Source organism: Zonotrichia leucophrys, chromosome 12 (assembly GCF_028769735.1).
Source record: "Zonotrichia leucophrys gambelii isolate GWCS_2022_RI chromosome 12, RI_Zleu_2.0, whole genome shotgun sequence".
In the NCBI taxonomy this organism is placed as follows: domain Eukaryota; kingdom Metazoa; phylum Chordata; class Aves; order Passeriformes; family Passerellidae; genus Zonotrichia; species Zonotrichia leucophrys.
This window is the reverse complement of record NC_088182.1, coordinates 11,864,335-11,878,866: the sequence shown is the minus strand read 5'-3', so window position 1 is coordinate 11,878,866 and position 14,532 is coordinate 11,864,335. Positions and strand designations below refer to the sequence as shown.

At 46.2% G+C, this 14,532-nt stretch overlaps 1 protein-coding gene across 4 annotated transcripts in view; it reads left to right on the top strand.

Annotated features, from left to right (window-relative positions):
• Positions 1-12,947, top strand: part of FLNB (filamin B) — an 88,361-nt gene extending 75,414 nt beyond the window's left edge. For 3 of the 4 annotated variants that reach the window (XM_064723654.1, XM_064723657.1, XM_064723656.1), the window contains 13 exons: positions 16-189; positions 343-501; positions 875-1,078; positions 1,649-1,801; positions 2,115-2,237; positions 2,785-3,051; positions 3,285-3,422; positions 3,512-3,627; positions 5,403-5,535; positions 6,530-6,706; positions 9,075-9,293; positions 10,245-10,448; positions 11,153-12,947. In XM_064723654.1, the coding sequence (XP_064579724.1) occupies positions 16-189; positions 343-501; positions 875-1,078; positions 1,649-1,801; positions 2,115-2,237; positions 2,785-3,051; positions 3,285-3,422; positions 3,512-3,627; positions 5,403-5,535; positions 6,530-6,706; positions 9,075-9,293; positions 10,245-10,448; positions 11,153-11,340 (2,255 nt within the window). In that variant the 3' untranslated portion in view covers positions 11,341-12,947. The remainder of the gene's footprint in view (positions 1-15; positions 190-342; positions 502-874; positions 1,079-1,648; positions 1,802-2,114; positions 2,238-2,784; positions 3,052-3,284; positions 3,423-3,511; positions 3,628-5,402; positions 5,536-6,529; positions 6,707-9,074; positions 9,294-10,244; positions 10,449-11,152) is intronic. The other variant, XM_064723658.1, reaches the window with a different exon arrangement.
• Positions 12,948-14,532: the final 1,585 nt, after the last annotated feature.

Genomic DNA, 14,532 nt, shown 5'->3' with positions numbered 1-14,532 from the left:
CTACTTTTTTCCTAGGTGGACTGGACTTGGCTATTGAAGGACCTTCAAAAGCAGAGATCAGCTGCATTGATAACAAAGATGGGACTTGCACAGTCACATACCTGCCTACTCTACCTGGGAACTACAGCATCCTGGTAAAATACAATGACAAACACATTCCAGGCAGTCCATTCACAGCCAAGATCACAGGTATAAAGTTTAAACTTCTGGAAGCACTTCATATTAAAAATTAACCTCTGATACCATGGGGAACCTGGTTTGTGGCAGGAATTTGAAATCCTCTGACTTGTTCTGCTCTTAACCTTGTAATGTTTTGTGACTCGTTTCTCTTCATGTATTCAGATGATAACAGAAGACGGTCTCAGGTTAAGCTTGGTTCTGCTGCTGACTTCATGTTGGATATCAATGAGACTGATCTGAGTCTCCTAACAGCCAGCATTAAAGCCCCATCTGGTCGTGATGAGCCTTGTCTTCTGAAGAGGCTGCCCAATAACCACATTGGTAAGATCTGAGAGATTACTGTGATAGTCTTTACTCCAGTTTGCTTTGCTTTGTAAAATGACTGACTTCTGTGCTCCTTCCCAGAAGTGTGTTGTTGAACCAAGTAGTTGATAGTGTTTGCTACAGTTGTCCAAAACCAGAAAAGTATAAAGAGTGGCCTCTTGTTTTTGCTTGCATGTGACGTGCCAGGTTGCAGTTGAAGTGGGTTTTGTCATCATATATGAATGGCCTTGTGGTCTACTTGAGAGCAACACTTCAACATGAGTAGAGACTGCTCTTCCAGTATTTCATTTTTTGGTATGATTAAGGCATTTAAATCAAGTATAACATGAATAAAAACTGAATAAATTTCTCACATTTCTCTGCTTTGTAGGCATCTCATTCATTCCACGAGAAGTAGGAGAACATCTGGTTAGCATCAAGAAAAATGGGAGCCACGTACCAAACAGCCCCGTGACAATCATGGTGGTCCAGTCTGAGATCGGGGATGCCAGACGGGCAAGAGTTTTTGGACGTGGCTTGGTGGAAGGACGAACCTTTGAAATGTGTGACTTCATTGTAGACACAAGAGATGCTGGTTAGTGCCCTCACAAAGGGACCATGAGATGCCATGAGATAGATATTGTCTCTCCACGAGAGCACTGCCTCCCTCAGCATGCAAACACCAGGTCACAAGCTGCAAAGCAGCAGCTGCCATTAAGCACAGTCATTGCTGTCAGTTCTAAACCACAGACTGTGCTATTTTAGAATATGCTTTGTAAGGTCCTGGCTCATGTCTTTGTTACAACCAACAGGGACTGTCACTGAGGTGGTGCTGGCTTTAGTATCATTTGGTATTGCAAGAAGGAAATGAGGAAGATAGTTATTTCCCTGTTAGTTTAATGTGGAGCCTTGGATAACTTTTTAGCTTGGTAGATAACTTTTCAACATTTTTGAAAGAAAAAGGGATATGGTCAGAGAATTTAGGAGCTGAATACATGCTGTGCCTCTGACTGATTAGGAGTACAGAAATGCCATTAAGGCATCCTGCCCATGTGCCCATTATGATACAAACCTACCAACTAGCACCTGCCATGACTTTGGACTATTTTATGTCAGATTTAGAGTAGAGCTTTGGAAATCTGAGGCTAACTTATCTGTATTGTAGGTTATGGTGGAATCTCACTGGCAGTTGAAGGACCCAGCAAGGTAGAGATCCAAACTGAAGATCTAGAAGATGGAACTTGCAAAGTGTCCTATTTTCCAACTGTGCCTGGTGTGTACATTGTGTCCACTAAATTTGCAGATGAACATATTCCAGGTAAGCAGAAGTGTTGGGCAAATTGTTGATTAGTACAACAGAAGTCTTATCTGGCTGCCCAGTGCTCTGGAACTGTGGATGGGCTGGGTGATCTGGCTTGGACCATAAGTCCCAAAGATTCAAGGAGGTTTTCCCCAGGCAGCAACCATCCAAAACTCCTCTGGTTACGTGCATGTATTTGACTTGGGCCTGACTGTTAGTTGGGCATAAAAGTTCCCCTGTAATCTCCTACAAGTCAGAGGAAGCTTTCATTTCTGCCCTCAGTGGTGTGTGTAATAAGCAGAGGAGGAATGACTTGCTGTGATACTTACAGGCAGCCCATTCAGTGTGAAGATAAGCGGTGAAGGAAGAGTTAAGGAGAGCATCACACGAACAAGACGGGCTCCTTCTGTTGCAACAGTAGGAAGCATATGTGATCTGAACCTAAAAATCCCAGGTAAGCAACAACATCCTTATCCTTAAAACCACAATTTGCTCTTGTATAGCAGGGGGTACTTGAGAAAGGGAAAATACAAACTTTAGTTGTGTAAGGACATCCTCATATTAACATAGCTTAGGGAAGAAACACTGGTAATGTGTCTTTTCAAACAGTTAAAAATAAGCATAGCCATGATCAACACATGAAAAAATAAATACTGGTAAGGCCTTAATTTAATTTATTCTGTGTACAGCAGCCTGGAGAATGGGCTGCACAGCTCACTTTAGCTCCAGGGTTTTGAGATCATGTTGGCTGTTAAATGTTTGTACTGCTGTCTGGAAACTGTGAATCATGTAGGCCAGGCTTAGCTGGCTGCACTTATCCAGCCACTTCATCTGCCTCTGTAGCACCTGGGAAGCTGCAGCTGGCCAGGTTTTCTGCTCAGAAGCACACAGATAGCTGTGTGCCTCTTCTGTTATTTGTACTGAGTAATCACTTGAGCTCAGGTCCTGCTTCCAAAACCCTTTGTCACTTTCTAATCTGCATTTTTTTATTCTCTTGCTAGAAATTGATTGTGCTGATATGACAGCTCAGGTAACCAGTCCCTCTGGGAGAAACTTTGATGCTGAAATTGTAGAGTGTGACAAAAACACCTACTGTGTCCGCTTTGTGCCACAAGAAATGGGGGTCCACACTGTGGATGTCAAATACAAAGGGCAGCCAGTGCCAGGCAGCCCCTTCCAGTTCACCGTGGGGCCGCTGGGCGAGGGAGGAGCCCATAAAGTGAGAGCTGGAGGCCCGGGGCTGGAGCGTGCAGAGACAGGTGTTCCAGGTGAGTCCTCTGCTCTCAGTGGGCTCCACATCTGCTGGGGGCAGGTCTGCAGTGCAGTGTTTTGGCTAACAGGAGCCTCTGAAACTGCTCAGCACTATCTCCTGGGATGATGGGATGAGCTACCATTCTTCACATACGCTCAAGTGGGGAGCTTTGCAGTCTGTTAGGAGGAAGCTGCAACCCAGCAGCAGCAGCAGACTTACCCTTGTGTGTGCTCTCACGTGCTTCAACAGCTGAATTCAGCATATGGACACGGGAAGCTGGAGCTGGAGGACTGTCTATTGCTGTAGAAGGCCCAAGTAAAGCAGAAATCACCTTTGATGACCATAAAGATGGATCTTGTGGTGCATCATATATAGTTCAAGAGCCAGGTGTGTACTGAGCCCAAATCACATGGAAACAGCACTGATTGTGACTTTCAAAGAAACTAAGAACACTCACTGCTCTCTTCTCTCTGCAGGCAACTATGAGGTGTCCATCAAGTTCAATGATGAGCACATTCCTGAAAGCCCCTACCTGGTTCCTGTCATCGCGCCCTCCGATGATGCTCGCAGGCTCACTGTCACTAGTCTTCAGGTGAGACATAAGGAAACATCTCTACAACTTACCACAGAGACTGATTTCGTCCTTGTTCTCCAAAACCAAAATGGCTGTTCTTTCTTCTAAGTAATAGCCCTGTCTTGGTTGGTGCTTGTCAAGCTCAGCTTGCAGCCAGAGAGATTTTTGGCAACAGGCCCCTGGGTAGCTCTGGCTAGCCAGAGTTTGAAGGCAGAAGGCTCAGTTGAGCATGTTACAAGTGATAACACTTGGCAATTAGGAACAAGAGGCTCCAGAAATAGCATTGGAGGAGCTAAGACTTGTTTCCTGTGCCATTAGCTAGGGGAAGGACAAGGAGAACTGCAATTTAGAGGTGAACCACCAGTGATCATGCTGGTACCAAGTTCCTCATTTGGAACGTGCGTGAAGAGCTGCTTTTCCATGGGTGAGGTAGCACAGGGACATCACTGCAGCCTGGCCAGGCAGACAGAGCTGGCCCCACCATGAGGTCAGGGTACAGATTAGCTCTGGCTGATGCCACAAAACCACAGAGTCACAGCTCAGATGATTCATGAAAGGTAGTGAACCTCAGAATGAATCACAGCTTTGTAGCTGGTCTGGGCTCATCTGGTAACCTCACCATGTAATTTGTGTATGTGTGTGGTTACAGGCATTAAAATACAAGTAACATTAAAGGCCTGACTGAAATCTCCAAAGCCAGAAGCTTGGATGTGAGACTGAGAATCTGTGTCTAAATATACTGTACCTCAGTCCTCCTTGAGTGGTAATTAGGAGTTCAGTTAGAGCTTTTTTTGGTAATGTCCCAGCTGTGATCCCCAGGAGTTTGCCTGGGCTGCAGGAATTCTCCACCTCGGCTGTGTAAATGAACCACGACAGCCTGATCCGGTAGTATCTTTTCTAACTAGGAGTTACAAGGGCGTTAATTAGTCACTGTGGTATTGATGTTTGCCTTGTGTTTCATTTAAAGACTCTTTGACAGGAATACTCACTTCAATTAAGTCCTGGAGAGGCAGATAAAGCTGAGTATTCTGTAACTGAGTCCATTGTGCAGCATCAACCTCCACTAAACCCACATCAGGGACTTGTTTATACATTGTACCTCAGTTCTACTCAGTTGCATTTATTTCCCTCTTCAGGATTTAGTTGAAAACAAGATGAGGTAAAGTATGTTGAGTGAGATATTACTGCTGCAGAGCTGCATGCGCTGTGCTGGTCGAGGACCACTGTGGCTCACATGTGGAGCTGTCTCGCCTTCCACCAATGGCCTGACAGCCCAACAACATCTGGTTTCATGTTTCAAATTACTTTCTTATGTTTGAGACATCTTGTGGTGGCGTTCTAAATGCAGCCTCTCGTGGCAAATATAAACATGTGTATTACTCTTTCAGACATTTGGATTATCAGAGGCTTTTCCCTGAATGAATCTGGAATGAATGAATGGGCTGAAAAATAGAGCTATAGCTTAAGCATTCTTTAAATCAAGTGCCTGAGTACCAAGGACTGACCTCGGTGATAATGGGTGACTAGTATTGTAAACCTGCCTGTCTTTGATGTGGCACAGTTGTCTGGCTTCCAAAAACAGTCTGTTACCATGGGAAAGTCAGCCTAGCCAACGTGGGTGACTCCTGAATCAGCCACCCCCTAAGAGCGAGAGAGCGTCTTGATTTGAGAGTTAATGCAACTCACAACTTTATGCCTTTTGTTAAACCCTCATGCTGAAGTGGTTATTTCCCTGCCACAAATCTTGTGCTGTCTGAAATGAAAGTTTGATAATCTGACTGTTGCGTTCTCAGGAGTCTGGATTAAAAGTTAATCAGCCAGCATCCTTTGCTATAAGGCTGAACGGGGCAAAGGGCAAGATCGATGCTAAAGTCCACAGCCCCTCCGGAGCTGTCGAAGAGTGCCATGTGTCTGAGCTGGAGCCAGGTGAGCACTGCTTGGTGATGATCAGAACAATTGCATGACCTCCAAAGCACACATGCTGCTGTCACATAGGGAATTCAGTTCCTTTCGCTTACAAATAGTATGTCCCAAGGATGAGCATGCTGCTTGGAAAATGACTTCGGTGTCAAGAGCTGTTCAGTCAGGGTTATATCCATGTTTTTCCACGAACTGACTGAGCCCCAGCTTGTTTAAGATAGAGGCATTTAAGTCTTGGATTGCCAGTGAAGGTGCAGTGACATTAGTAATAAATTAAAAATTGTGGTTGTTGAATTTAACCAGGGAAGAAGTTTATTTCTCAAAGCCATGCTTCGATCCTTGACTAATAGTTTATGTTTAACTCACACTCACTCCTTCACATGAAATGTCAAGGAAGCTGTCTATAAGCAAACACTACAGAAAGCTCAACACCTGTTTCAGCAATGAGCTTTTCTTTTTCACTTGAAGTCTGTATGAGTTATGGTCTGTACTATGAACAAGCAGCAGCTGTCCAGCTGGGGGAGATCAATCCCACCTCTGAGTTAACATGCAATCAAAAATGTGAAATATCAGCAAATTGCTGAATTACTTCATTAGATAAAGGTGGGGTGTCAGAGCAGCACACTCAGCTCGCTGGTAAGATTTGGCTTGCTCTGACCAGCTGCTTTTCTTCTCCCTCAGCTGCCGACAGATTGGGTTGTGGTTCAGTTTTCATGTTTAGTGCATAAGTGAGGCAAATAATCCTCAGACTAGATGACAGTTGAGATCAGGTCCTAGAGAGCAAGGTGAAAACACAAGCTGTAAAACCTTCTGTGAGAAATACAGCATTTTCCTGCTTAAATACAAGTTCAGCAGCTCATGTAACTGAGTTCACTTAAACTGGGACCAAAATATGTCAAAGGCTTTCAGAAGCTGGGATTGCTGATCAGCCCTGCGTGGGGTTCAGTTGGTGGTTTTGGTTGGATGGTTTGTGAGCAGAGCCCCTCTGTGCGTGTTGCAGATAAGTACGCGGTGCGGTTCATCCCCCACGAGAACGGCGTGCACTCCATCGATGTGAAGTTCAACGGCAGCCACGTGGTGGGCAGCCCCTTCAAGGTGCGCGTGGGCGAGCCCGGCCAGGCGGGCAACCCCGCGCTCGTCACAGCCTACGGATCCGGCCTGGAGAGCGGCACCACGGGTAACCCTTCTCCTGCACACTGCTTGCCCTGGCCTTGGGGGTGGACAGAACCCATTTCTAGGTGTACTTTTACATGACTTCACCTGCTACGGCAGCTGAACTAACCCACATTCTCTGCTGACCTGAGTGCAGGCTAATGTTGCTTTCTAGCATGCTCCTCATGTCTTATAACCATCACTCACAAGTCTGCAGCCTATACTGAGCCTTAACAAACTTAAAACTTTTGTAAATCGGCAACTGCAACACGCATTCACTGAACTGCTGGTTAGCAGCTGGGCTACAGCTCTGCTGGTTAGCTTAGCTCCACGTCGGTGGTCCCTCGAGCTCCAGAGATGCTCTGGCTCCCTTCCACACATGAACATGATGCCTGAGATGGCTGTCTAGAGATGAAGGAATCTTGTTTAACTAGTGTTAATTGGGTATGAGGGTGTTACCGTCCCTGTTAGGTTCCCTTTGGTGCTTGCACCTCTGAGAAATCTCAAGTGAAATGCAGTAGGATGTGTAAACCCTAGGGAGAAGGTGGGTTGTTCTGTTGATAGTGTGCTGTTCATGCTCCAGATGCAGCATGAATGGTCTCTTCTTGGAAATCTGGCACCTTGTTGTCTGCTGTGGCTGCCTCATCTGATAGTTCTCAACTCAAGAATGTAGGGTTTAGGGTTTGTTTTTTCTTTTTTATGATTTGTGGCCTTAGTAAGTACGAAAACATTCCAGGATATGCACTTTGATTTATTTGTGTTCTTACTCAGGCCACACACACAGGTAACTAGCAAAGTAAAATGATTATTTTTTCTCCTTTTGTAGTGTAAGGGAATAGCTGGTTCATTTTGTCCTATCCACTGCTGTCTCCTGTGGATTCCATCTCATATCTTTTTTCTCCCTGCGAAAAAAAAAAATACTGCAGTTATTCAGTCAAAGCTTCTGCTGTTCTGGAGGAGCCAAGCAGTTGGTTTTGGAAACATGTAGATACACTCTATAAAATAAAGATGTAGCCTGAGCTCCTTTAATAGGTGGAAACAAAAGCACTCATTAATACCAGCCAGTGATGCATCAGGGACAGGGGAATATTTCTTCATCTATAAAGGTGCTTGGGGCTGTTTTTAATCTAAATAGACTGTTTAATTTCAGCAAAGCTGCTCTGTGCCCCGTTGTTGAATCCTGGCCACTGCCAAAAGCGCAGTGCCCTGGGAGCTGCTGAGCAGCATTTCAGAACAATGACCCAGTGTAGGGGCTTCAGTGGCTGAGCACCTGAACCATCCCCCTGGGAGGGCTGAGCGTCTGCAGCCTCCAACAATGCAAGCCTTCATCTGGGGCACAGCTCAGAGCAGTGCCTCCAAGCAAGAACTCTTAGTGAGAAGCTGGGAAGCTTGCTGGCTTTGAGAATTAACTTCTCTCCAGCTGAGCAGAGCATTGCAGGCTGATGCCTGGCCTTCCAGGCTGGTGGTGCCAGGGGGATGGGCTGCTGGAGCTCTGGAAAATGGCATAATCCTCTGTGGGAGCTGGGCTCTTCCAGCATTGCGACACAGCAGCCTCTTTTGTGGGGAGGCTAGAAACTTCTCCTGAGTTTATTCCCACGTCTTCGTGCTTCCATCGCAGCAGCAGTAAACTTTCCCATGGCCATCCTGGTTTTGAGTGTGCCTGAGCACTTTATTCCTCCTCAACAGTGTCTCATGCAACAGCCCCAAGATCATAAATATTTGAGGCCAGAGTTTGACAGTAAATTATTTGGGGGCTGAAAGCCTTACTTAATTTTTTCTTGTGTTGCTGGCATTGTGTCATTGGCTTAGTATTAGCAGCAATAATTCAGCTGTGTTAACCAGATGCTGTAATTAAACAAGCTTTTGTTTCCACAAACTGCTTGGAGTGCTGTTGCCGAGCAGTTCAAACACACATCTCCTCCAGGCCATCTCCTGCCCCTTGTCCTTCCTGCTTTCTTGTGGGCTCTTCACTGCTGATTTGCAGTCCAGGCAGCGAGACAGCTCTGAGCTCTCAAACTTAGCCATGCTGGAGCTGTGTGGGTGTGGACTCTGATGCCCAGCAGAAAAGCTCTTGTTTTCTCTCTAAGCCAGTTTTTTGATACCAAATTACTTCCATTTGAGTCCTGAAGGGCTGTCATGACCCCTTCTCCCACACAGTCACATAACCTAACTGGAGGAGGGAGCCAGGATGAAGCTGGGGAGGCTGCCAGGGGTGCAGAGCTCCATTTGAGGCTGGCCTGAGCAAGGCTGCTGGGGTGGATGTGGTGTCCCTCCCTGCCTGATGCCCTGGGAGACTGATCTTGTGCCGAATTACCCCGTGTTTAATGCCTGAGGCTGCGTGTGTAACATCGGGTGTGAGGAAGAGTGTGTCTCACTGTGCTACGTCTTTCTAGGACTGCAGTCGGAGTTTTTCATTAACACGACCAAGGCTGGTCCAGGTACCCTCTCTGTTACAATTGAAGGGCCATCAAAGGTGAAAATGGACTGCCAGGAAACTCCAGAAGGTTACAAAGTCATGTACACACCCATGGCTCCAGGAAACTATTTAATTGGAGTTAAATATGGTGGACCTAACCACATAGTGGGCAGCCCTTTCAAGGCAAAGGTTACAGGTAAAAAGCTAACTAGTATTTACTCTGTGCCTGAAGTAGGTCATGTCATTCAGCAAAAAATCCTCCCGAGACAATGTGGTGTTGTAGTCTAGATGCCCAAAACCATGAGAAGCAAAGCATTTCTCCCCATCACCTCCAAAGCCTAGATATGGGGTCTCAGGAGCAGCTACAAAAGCAGTAGTCACAGAGCTTGGCAGCTTGACTCAGTGATGGGCCATAAAACAGCTTTATGGGGTAATATTAAGTCCTGATCTAGTGCTAGGGTCTTGCATGGGTCTCAGGGAAGTGTGACTTATTTACCCATTTCCCCCCACCCTCAATCCTGAAACCTGCTCACCTGTAGCATGTGTTGCCTCTCTTGGTCTCATTTTGGTGCAGGTGTCACCTAGCCAGAAGTCAGTAATGCCTGGGAGGCTCCTAGGTGAAGTCAGGAAGGCTAGTTCAGGAAGCTTGTTCTCTCTCCAGCACTGTGTTTAAGCACAGGCTGAAGCTCATCTCTACTCCTCCCCCTGAGCTTGTGAAACCCTCTTGTGGTGCCCATAGCGTGGTGATGTTCTCGGGAGAGGGTGGCAAGGACTGCGCTCCCCCAGGCTGGGACACGCTCTGCTTTCAAAATGGGTTATTGCAAAATTGCACCTGCTTTTCTGCCAACTCAAGCCATTTTTGGCATTTGGTGATTGGAGCACAATTAACTCTTCTTAAGCAACCTGCTTTGCTTAATGAATCCTGAAGTTCCTGTGGTCCTTTAGCCACTTGAGGGCTCTGGGATGGGATTGTTGCCAGCAGTGCTGGAAGATGTCAGCTTAAAAACCCAAGTAGGAAATTGCTCCTCTCAAAAAATGCATTTTGGATGCAGAATGCATGCTAGTCATTAGGAGGGTTTTGAAACCTCCTTCTGAATGCCTTTCAGATGGGGCAAATCTGAATGTTAGAAACCTTTTCTGTTTCCAGGGCAGCGACTGGTTAGTCCAGGCAGTGCCAACGAAACCTCTTCCATCCTGGTAGAGTCAGTGACAAGGTCATCGACTGAAACTTGCTACAGCGCCATTCCCAAATCCACCTCGGATGCCAGCAAAGTGGTTTCCCGCGGAGCAGGACTCTCAAAGGCTTTTGTGGGTCAGAAAAGCTCCTTCTCTGTGGACTGCAGCAAAGCAGGTATGGATACAGGAACCAGATGGGTGTTCAGGCTCGGTGGTTTAGCTGAGCGGTTTTTTCTCTAAACCAACTTGCAAAGTTAAAATTCAGAACTTGAGGTAATGATCTGGTACTAAAGAAAAATGCTAAATACTGTACTGTGCTCACCCTGTCAGTCCTAATACAGAGTCCATAAAGTTCCTCTCCAATGGCTTAGTTTGAGCCAGGTGCACCTGAAAGAACCACAGGATTATGGCATGAGAACAAACAGGTTGCTGAACTTAAGCAACCCCTGTGGTGCATTGTAGCATGTAATGCACGGTGTTCCTGTTACCTTTTGATGCTCATCATCACTGTCTGGGAGCTCTGTGGTGGGTGGATTACAGGCCAGCTGTGTCCACTGGCCCCTGCTATTAACTTCTGATGAAGTACTTGTAAAGCAATACCAGCTTGTTTTCACAGGCAGCATTGATGGCTCCTGTGCTCTACTTGGTGGTAACCTGTCAGGTCTGGCAAATAGCACAGATAAACCCCCACCTCTATGAGGTTGAAAGTTTTTTAATATAAAATTCCTTCTTATACCAAATTAATCTGAGGTATGGCTCAGCTACCACTCTGTAAATTAAAATAATAAAATCCATGTGTTCCAGAGCTGATATATTATGATAGAGCCACGCTGCCTTGTTTCAGCTCAGGGACCCTAACAGTTGTGTGTTTTGCTACAGGTTCCAACATGCTCTTAGTTGGCGTCCACGGACCTACAATACCATGTGAAGAGGTGTCCATCAAGCATTTGGGCAGCCATCAGTACAATGTCACTTACGTTGTCAAGGAAAGGGGGGACTATGTCCTGGCAGTGAAGTGGGGTGACGAGCACATTCCTGGGAGTCCCTTCCATGTCACAGTTCCGTAGGCACGGCGCTGCCGGGCGCTCTCTGCGTTGGCAGCTCACATGCAGAGCTGTCCGGGGTGCGGCCGTGTTGCAAAATGCAGCCTCTAGATACACACGGCTCACATTTCAATAGTCAGACATAAATTCTAACTGTTTTTTACAAGCATTTCACTTCTATCCTACTTACCAACCTAATGTCAATTTATTTAATATCTCCTCAAATTGTACCTTTGTAGTTCTGTCCGGGTCACTGTTAATGTTTGGAGAATCATGTGGATGACTAGACACTAATTTCCCTTGCGGATGTTAAAGACTTTAGATGTTAATTGAAAACTGGAATTTGTCTTTGTAATTGGGTATCTTAACTACTGATTTTATTTGACTGGAGACTTTGCATTTTAGTTATGGAATATGACTTGGGCTGTCCCCAGTTCAAATTCTTTTCTGTAAAGAAATGAGGTAAAACTGGTACTATAGTAGGTGCCTTTGTATACTTGATCAATTTTAATGCTTAACATTATAAAAAGCTATTATAAGTACCTTTACCACTCAAATTTAAAATGTTTCCGAAAATGCTTTGCCAATGGTTTACATTTAGAAAAAGTTCATCTTTTATAGCAAACCAAAAGCAGATTGAAAATTATTTCCTGTAAGCTTTCTCTCTATGTTAACGCTTTGTAACTCTAGAGACAGATAGCTTTTTGGCCATAATGCTAGTAATGCGGTTTTTAATGAGCTTGGGATGCTGGTGATGTTTCTTCAACTTTACAGGTAACCCCCCACACTCTTTTTGATTTAAGAACAAACCCTGGGTTGGCTGGGTTAACTAAAGCCCCTGAACTTGCCTAGCCAGGCATGGCTGTCACCTGTGTGGCCCAGAGTCACTGCAGTCCAGAGCACCAAGGTGTGTTGAGATGACCACTGGTTTCTCTGGAGGCTGCAGGCCAGGCCAGTGTCTGAGATGAGGCAAAGGAGCCATCCTGGGAATGGGACCCACATCTGCAGTGGGACACAGGGTGGGTCTGTGAGGTTACCAGTAATAGCAATACCAATATTAGCAATATCAATGAACAAACCCCTCTTTGGCGCAAGGTGTTTTATTGTATCTCAGTCCAAGGATATGCCCGAAGCAAACTCACCTCTCCTGAAACCCCCTTTGTGCTGCAACAGGCGTTGCTGCTGAGGGTTAGGGAGTGGAAACTTCCTTGTAACTTGTCTGTTTGTCCCGGATTACTCCATACTACTTCCCAGGTGCATATCTGAATTGCTGCCAGCTGCTGGGGCTTTAGTAAACTCTCCTGATGAGCTCAGACTCTGCAGTTTGGAGAAGGTAGGATTTGTTGAAAACCTGTTGATATGTCACTGTCCCTTGGGAGAAGTTCATGCTTACGGTTCTGTAATTACATGTGGATGTACTGCTCTCCAGCACAGTTATTGGCAAAAAAAGGAAGGTTGGGGTTTTTTTACTGTGCTTTTTTAGTGCCTTAATGTGAAATGCTCACTACATTGTAAACTAGAAAGTAAAAACAAAATAAACTGGAATAAAATGCAGGATTTGTAAAATTGTATCTTATAACTTATTAAATAGAAATGTTTGCTTCATTAAAATGTGCATGTTAAAAACAACATCTGATTCTTTTCATATGTAGTCAGTAAAGTTCCGACTGAAAGTACACCACACAGCAGCTTCAGGCAGACCAGATAGCCTATGGGCTGTGCAGGTAGCCATGAAAACTTGGGCAGAACCTCAACAGCATTAACTTTTTTCCCCTGAAACCTTTCTTTTTCCTGAAAACAAATTGGCAGAAGTTTAAGCCATATGCAAACGTGCAGGGTGCAGTGGGCACAGTGTGGCTGGAGCATTACACAGCTGTGCTGGTTTGCCCTGTGCAGACCCAGGCACGGGGCAGTGCTGTGTCCCTGGAGCTGCTGTCTGGGCTGTAATTCCCTGGGATCCCTGGGCTTGTTTGCAGAAGGTGTCTCCCTGCACCTGGGGCCAGCACCTCCAGGCACAGCCATGGAAACCAGCAGATGTTTTCCCAAACACTCTCCTGCTGAAAGCCCCTGTGAAACCTGAGATGCAGTGGCTGCCAAGGACTTTCCTGCCCCAGGCTTATCAGATTATTTCCTTTTTATAGTTAACTCATTAGCCTTGTGGTAGGTATCTCAGCGTGGGCCTCGTATTCAATGTTTTAAACAAAACAAGCCTGGATACAGCTGTTGGTGTGGGTAAACCTTGAGAGTATCTCACCTGCATAACTCCTGTGTCCCAGTCCACCCTGTGCTTGTCTGTCCTTCTCTTGACTGTCTTGGTTTGATGACACTGGCTGAAATTAGCAGGAGTTGTGTGTGAAGCTGATGGACCCTGCTTGCTGCTGTGGCTGGGGTTACCTCCAGTGTAAGCTGAGCTCTGCTTCAAGTGACCAACTCTGCCTGGCCTGGGCACTGACAGCTTTGGAGTGGCCACAAAAATGACCTTGCTAAGGACAGCAAGCACCCAGTGGTGGTGATGAGAAGAGCCTCTTGGCAGGGTTGATTTTGGACAACAACATTCAGCTACCTCCAGCAGCTCTGCCAGCTGAGGAGTGGCTGTGTTGGGCACAGATCCGTGCTTTGGGGGCCGTTCTGCTCTGCCTTTGGCACCTTGACAAAGGTTTTAAAGTGCAGTGGCTACCCAGGCAGTCCGGGGTGTTGTGTACGTGTTACTGGTGTCCCAGTGCCTCCTGCTGGGCACACTTGCAATGGTACAAGATGCACTTCCTTCACTATAGAGGTTTTTACCTTTAGGTGTGGAAGTGCTTTTCTATCAATTTGGTTGACCTGAAATTCTTTTTCTTCTTTTTTCTTCATTGTTAATATTTCCTCCTTTGTTTTTAGTCTCTCTCCTTGGTGGTTTGCAGTAGCATTTGGCCACTTGGTACCTGTGAGTCTCACTTGGAACTTGATCCTTCCTTAATTGACCTGAGCTGTCCTGTGGGCACTGCACTAGATGTGGCAGTGCCCTGGTGGCCAGCTGGAGCCCTGCCTGCTGCTGCAGTGACCCAGGGCAGGGCACTGCTACATGGCACCCATGTGGCACCCATGTGGCACATCTGGGAGGCTCAGTGGCTGTTTTGGTGGAAGGTAGGTCCCTGCAGCACAGCAGCTGCCATGGGATGGTGACTCCAGAGCATTCCAGCCCCTGCCTGCTGCTGGTGGGATGTGTTTGTACAT